This window comes from Diorhabda sublineata, chromosome 9 (assembly GCF_026230105.1).
Source record: "Diorhabda sublineata isolate icDioSubl1.1 chromosome 9, icDioSubl1.1, whole genome shotgun sequence".
In the NCBI taxonomy this organism is placed as follows: Eukaryota; Metazoa; Arthropoda; class Insecta; order Coleoptera; family Chrysomelidae; genus Diorhabda; species Diorhabda sublineata.
This window is the reverse complement of record NC_079482.1, coordinates 22,695,420-22,702,234: the sequence shown is the minus strand read 5'-3', so window position 1 is coordinate 22,702,234 and position 6,815 is coordinate 22,695,420. Positions and strand designations below refer to the sequence as shown.

Below are 6,815 nucleotides of genomic sequence, written 5' to 3'. Positions count from 1 at the left end.
ATTCATATGCCCTCGTATATAAACTATGTTGCCTTGTGAGAATTAAAATAAAACGAGAAACCTATTATTTAATACAAAATATTCAATTCAAATGTATTCTTTAATGGATCATAAAATTTCTAATTATACTGTATGAATTGAAAAGAAATTCCTTTGATATTCTTGGGGTAACCAAATTGTCAGAAACTCTGCGAGTGGACGGGCTGCTTTTTGACTTTGTTGTGTCCAGAAAATACTAAATGGGGTGTAAGAAAAGCTCTCTTGAATGGTCGCTGGCTAGCATTGTGACTTGTACCACCTGTAGTAAGGGTCGGAAAACGACGGAACTGCGCGCGCATATGCGGGGCGTGTGGAAAATCCAAAGGGTCGATCACAGATTCTAGTCAGTCTTAGCGCAATGTTACTCTCGCGTATATAACCGCACGATTGCGGTTGCCGATCGCATTGTATCGCCCCCATCGCGTCATTCAAAGACGATAAAGATCGTGCTAAAAGTTCAACAGGTTAAGACGCCGATACTCGAAATCATCAATCAAACTTATCTTTCGTTTGAAAAAATTGATAAGGTTATAATTAGTCGATGCAAGAACGTGATAATGCGTTGAAAACAATAGAGGAAATAAAACTGTTTCAATTAATCTCGCTTCGAATGATAAAACCTTTGTCAGCACGAATTTCTCCCAGTTTATCTCTTCCTTTTTCGCGTCATTCTAACTCAAAACATTATGTGTGAAACTTATCTGTGTGGCTCTATTTAACGCAACAAGTAACTGTTTTTTGTATAAATGCACTGCTGTTAATTGCAGAAAAATGTTTTGAATTGAATTTTCGACATGGATTATGTTAGCACCGTATGCTGTATTTTGGCGTTTCTGCTTTATTACAACACTTTGGATGCTGGATTTGTTTACGACGACCGGTGAGTTTTTTAATTATGAAACTCGTTATATTTTCTCTATCAACATATCGCGAAATTGTGTGAAACTTATGGAGAAGTATGCATCGGATATAATTCTTTCCGGGAACAAATATTCAAATTTCATATGAATCAACTGCGTTTCTGAAATTATGAGCTCCCTCACGTATTGAATTGATAATGAATTTTTTTTAAATGGATTGTTCGTTTCATAATATTGAATTTGTTGCTATTTTTATATTATTTTCTACACCTTACCTACGTTGTTTGTTTATTTGTGAGTGAATCCGTAATCTCGCGACACAATTTTGATTGATTTCAATCCTTTCCAAACTCAAAACATTCATTTACAATGTGTTTTGGTTCCTAATATTCCATTTGGATTGAAAACCTCAATTCAATTTATTATAATCTTTTCACAAAGAAAAACCTAGCCTAAAATTTGTATACATAAATTGTTTTGATTTCTTATAAACATTATAAAAAGAACTGTTTGATTGAAATATTAACATGAAGAAAAAATGTAATAATTTATAGCTCGGGTAATAACAATATGAATGTTCATTCAACAAAATCATTGTTACTTACTACGAGATAATTTCGAAATTTTTATTTAATATAAATATTAATTCGCTCGGGAATTGACCATATGGATCATATTATCTTAAAGAAATGGAAGAATACATATATTCATGTACGACTAGATTATTTTGAAATGTCGATTCAAATATTTATGAAAAATCTTCTAGTTTGGAGTAGAAATAATCATTCGATTCCATATATCTATATAACACCGCTTTTGTTATGTTCAGAGATAAAAATAAAAATTTTCTATGCCCTATCTTCAAAGTACCTTATATTTCACAGGTTTGTAGCATTTAAAGCGGTTGTTTATGATTTTTAAAGCGCCATAACTCTATTCAGAGGCGGCGTAAGGCGTGGGCGGTGTGGGCCACCACACTCGGCCTCGTGGTGCTAAGGGCCTCGCGCCTCACAGCCGAAAATAAATTAAAAAAAGTATGGAAAATCTAAAAGTACATGTCACAAGGTTTTTCTTATTCTAGAGTATCTTGTGTGTCGTCATTAGAAAATATTTGGATCCCAATATCTCTGTAAGTACTGTATATTATGCGTTCATATTTTACAGGTAATCAATATCGAAAATAAGCTTTCGATTGACCGAAAAAAAATTCAATGCAGTATTAGCAAAGATGCTAATTACTATCTTAAGGATTTCAGTAAAATCAAAAGTAGAAAATTTATGCTTCTTTTATTATTTTTTTTCATTTTTGTTTAATGTTCCAAGTTTTGTCTTTAATGAATAATAAACTGTTCAATTTCAAGTGATTCGTTATTTTATATTCCCACTTTCTTGCACCATCTGAGGACCTCGCGAAATGTATCATGTCCCCATTAAATTTAAGTCTTGTACCGCCACTAACTCTCATCATCTCATCACGAATCCAAATTCAAAAAACCAACAAGTCGACGTCTTACAGATATTGAAGAAACTATTTCAAACATGAATTTAACACATATATGTAGAAAATATGTTAATCTGAGATCAAAAAACGCAACCACTTCTTCTTATCATATAGGAATTCAGAATGTACAGAACAAGTTATTGGTATAAATAGTTTTTCGAAAATTCCATCATTAATTGCGCAATATTTATGTTTACTGCATCCAGAAGAATATACAGGTCGACGTACTTCTGCATCGTTTCTAGTTTATTCGGGTGGAGATACTCTTCAGTTAAAACAACATGAAGGATCAAGATCCACTGATATTTTGCTTAACGAATTCTACTGAGAAGTAATAACAGCAATTTTTTAAACCAACCTTCCAAATCATATGAGAATTGATAGACCAATTTGACTGTTCCAAATATTCACCATTTAATGAAGCTTCATCGGGTGATAAAACAGACACAAGCGTGACTGGATCGAAAATTCACATAAGTAAAATCAAAATTGTATTTTCAATGTTTACATTATGAACTGAAACAAAAGAATATCATTTAGATCTTAGTTTTTCTTAATATCGTTGTCTACAATTACCTTTCAATTCAATAAATATGAGTTCGTTCTTAATTCTAATTTATTGAAGGAGGTAAATTGAGATATTTGAAATTTCTATTTGTCTTTTATTTTTTTATACGTCTGTGAAAAAAATAATGTATGCAACATGTGCCTTGAGTGTCTTTTTTTGCACTATTGCTGAGAAATTGGGCCCACTTGGTGTTCAAGTTAAACACGAGCTAAGCGAGCAAGCAAGCAAGCTAAGCGAGTAGTTGTTAGACAGCGAGAAGAAGATATTAGGCAACTAACCTCACCTTGAGCCAAACAGGCCAGCAACTGGCCCCAAATTAACCCTAGTCCACCGAGTAGACCTCTAAGATTTGCCAGAGAACACGTTTTTGGATTGCCGAACAATGGGGATCCGTTCCCTTCGTGTACCTGCATGGTAGCTTTAGAAAATGACGAGTCTACAGGAAACCTGGAAAAAGGTTCGAGTGGTGTTGCAAAAAAGAAAACGTGGCTTTTGGAAAAGGTTCTTGAATGTTTTGAACGAGCATTTCATTAGAAGCAAAAACCGAGTTGGTTCTTATTGAAACTAACTTAACCTAACCTAACCGATACATAGAAGACATTTTAAGTTATCACGTCATTCCCTCTGGTAATTTCATCCTAATTGAAGACAATGCCGACATACTGTAGGTTCCATACTGTAGTATTTACAGGATATCAGTATTGCCGCAACGAATTGGCCAGCACATAGCCCGGACTTAAATCGTATCGAGAATTTAAAAATTAACATAAGAAAAAAGTTCAGGCTACAAATTCTGCACCAGCCAAGCAAAAAATTTCCTCAAAACGACGCTCACTGAAGAATGGGATAGCATCGAACAAAATCGAGTGAAAAAAACTTTGAAATTTGTTATTAGGGCCAAAGAACAATAAATATTGATTGGTTAATCTCAAATAAATGATTATTTTGACGAATTCATGTTTATATTTTTTGTATTGTCTATTATAACCCTTTTTCATTGATTAAGATTTCTTTTAGTTTCATATTTATTCTTTACTAAAAAAATAATTCAACAAAACATACTCCACTCACTATAAAGCTAAAAGTTATGGCTTTGAGATGTTAAAATCTTGAAGATAAAAGAAACTACAAATTTTTTGCTGAAGCTTTTGACCGCAAACTTGCGAATTGATTCGATTTTCTTATTTGTGATTGTACATTCCACCAAAACTACAACAACTTCTCTTCTTCTGAACGTGCGATCAATAGTTTCGAATATCAAAATACTATACTGTCAAATTTTTGGGAATATATTGATTTTCTTCCAAAATTTTCAAATCAAATAAATGTTCTATCTCAATTTGAATTAGTGTAATAATATCTCTAATTCACCAATGAAATTTTTCGCTGAAAGAATAAATTTCAAGCCCACTTGCAGAGCTGATTCCAAAGTTTATCAATTTATACGTACCCCTGAGGTCGAAGGGGTCATTTCATTAATGCCTCTTTATTAATTGCCACAACTTTGGACCCGTTTTCGATGATACACTTGCTACGCGCAATCGTCCCACGATTGATGTTTGTCTCGTCGCATCTATTTATTCGTTTCTGCAATACGTGATAAATTAGTTATCAAACACAATCATTTATCATCCACCATTTTCCGACTTATACTCTGTAACATATGATTACAAAAATTATGAAGTGAAATTAGAATTTCTGCGCTGTAAATTGAACAAATAGTCCAGTCAACAATGGAAATATGATATTAACTCGCAGTTTTTCGGACAATATCGATTTGTATGAAGATTTGGAATTAATTTTGTCTCACCCTCTTCATCTTATTGATGTAGGATGTGCTTCCTGTTCTTTAGGGCTAAAAACCACTCCCTCTAATAAAAACGAAGGAATTAACATTTCGTTAGCTAAATATTGCTTGATTAAATAAATTAATATTAAATAGTACACGTTGATTGATATATACATATATATAAGTGGACCCAAAAATTGAAATGGTACACTTCTTTGATTTTTAATAGTTCTTTTTCCGAAACTTTTTTCCAATACCCAACTAATGAACACCCATTACTTTTAACTTTTCTTACGTTTTCATACCATCTAATTTAGCTTCAACCATTAGAAAATTAAGGTGTAAGGAGAATCAAATTACTAAATGTGTTATTAATTCCTTTAGTAAAACTGGAAAATCAACTTGAGGATTGTACCGTTTTTTTTGGACATCTCTTTGATCTTAATTTGACTGACGACACTTGAATACTGATAGAAAGTTATTCAATAAAACCTCTATGATCACTTCCATACTAGCTTTCTATATTGCGGGTCTTGCATTGTAATGTTGGTAAGTCTAGTGCCGCGTTGCAAAATCAAATACAAAGTTTCCTCTGCCTAAAAGTCTAAAATCGCATCGGATGACTCAGAGAACCGCATGCGGCTTTCGACCAGGATATGTCCACCCCTGATTTGTATATGCAAGCGCAAATCCGTTACCTTGGAATACGACATCTTTCGATTTGATAAATTTCAATTGCGACGTCATCAGATCATTTTGCGACGCCGCCGTTGCAGCGTTATTTAAGATAATGATGGTATGCCCTAAGGTAACGCTGGAACACACACTTTTTGTGATCGGGTTCAAACAAAGGTTAAATGTAAGGAGCCATTTGCGATAACACAAAAACAGTGTACGACGCACAGAAAACGCGTCAAATTAATAGTCAAAAGTATGCTCCAAGGTAACACTGGAGTAGATACTTTTTGTGATCGGGTTAAAGTAAAAGTTAAATGACTTAATATTTTTTATCTTTATACAGGTTGGATATGTTAGTTTAGGTTTACCGAGTGGTACTAACTCTTGATCTAGTCGCATTCTGTCGTGAAATGTTTTTCCTTTTACCTTTGAATCCGTCTGCCCCAGCGTGACCTTGGAGTAACCTTGAGTAACCCTGCAACGTTGGTGTCGCCAAAGGATTGCAATTAAAATTTTGGATATCGGAAGATGTCGCTCTACAAGGTAGCGCTGTGTAAGTGGACATAGAAGCCGAGCACGTTAAAGATAAAGGAAATAAAAAAATATCTCATACATAATTCCTCAAATTTGCTCTTGAACTATAAAATATTCAGCTGCGGCATGTAGAGCTTCTAATGCTCATTAAATAATTCTACTAAAACTATGTGCTGATGAAAATGGATGCTACATTACATCCGATGAATGCGTGGATATATGGACTATATTTTCCAATATTCACATGTTAGATAAACATTGTTTTCTGTCGGTTTGTCACAAAAAAATATTTTATCGAACAATTTATTTTACTATATCCTAAACAAATATTAAAAATTTTCAAACGAATAGTCTATGCCGCCTTTTGGTGTATCGATTTGTAATATATAATGTAGATAAAGTGTTACGAAGAAGCTTGGATTTTTTGGTAAAAGAAGTTATGAAAATATCATAGATATTTTTCAAACAATTCGTTTCTGATTCAGAAAATTTTTGATTAGGAATATTATAAAAAAATCTAAAAAATAGATCATCGAAAGTGGTTTCCTAGAAATTCAGATATAATTTATTCATTTTACTTATACTGTATATCACAGTATTAACACTACCACTTCATTTATATTTACACTATCTGACGCGCGTTTCGATAAACAAGTTCTCGTCTTCAGAGTCTGAAAGTAAACTAAAATCTGTTAACTTTCCCATTAAACCCTCATTGTGGTAGTGTTGTAGTCAAAATTGATGAAAACATTTAAGGAATAATAAATTGTTTGATGCATTTGAAAGTATTGAAATAGTTAAATATAAGAACTGCTTAAATAGAGATCATTTAATTTATCCTCAATG

General features: G+C 33.0%; 1 protein-coding gene across 1 annotated transcript in view; it reads left to right on the top strand.

Annotated features, from left to right (window-relative positions):
* The first annotated feature begins 385 nt into the window (after positions 1-385).
* The window catches only part of LOC130448910 (protein O-mannosyl-transferase TMTC2-like), a 289,690-nt gene continuing 283,260 nt past the window's right edge, over positions 386-6,815 (top strand). The window contains exon 1 of the mRNA XM_056786514.1: positions 386-919. Within this exon, the coding sequence (XP_056642492.1) occupies positions 834-919 (86 nt within the window). The 5' untranslated portion in view covers positions 386-833. The remainder of the gene's footprint in view (positions 920-6,815) is intronic.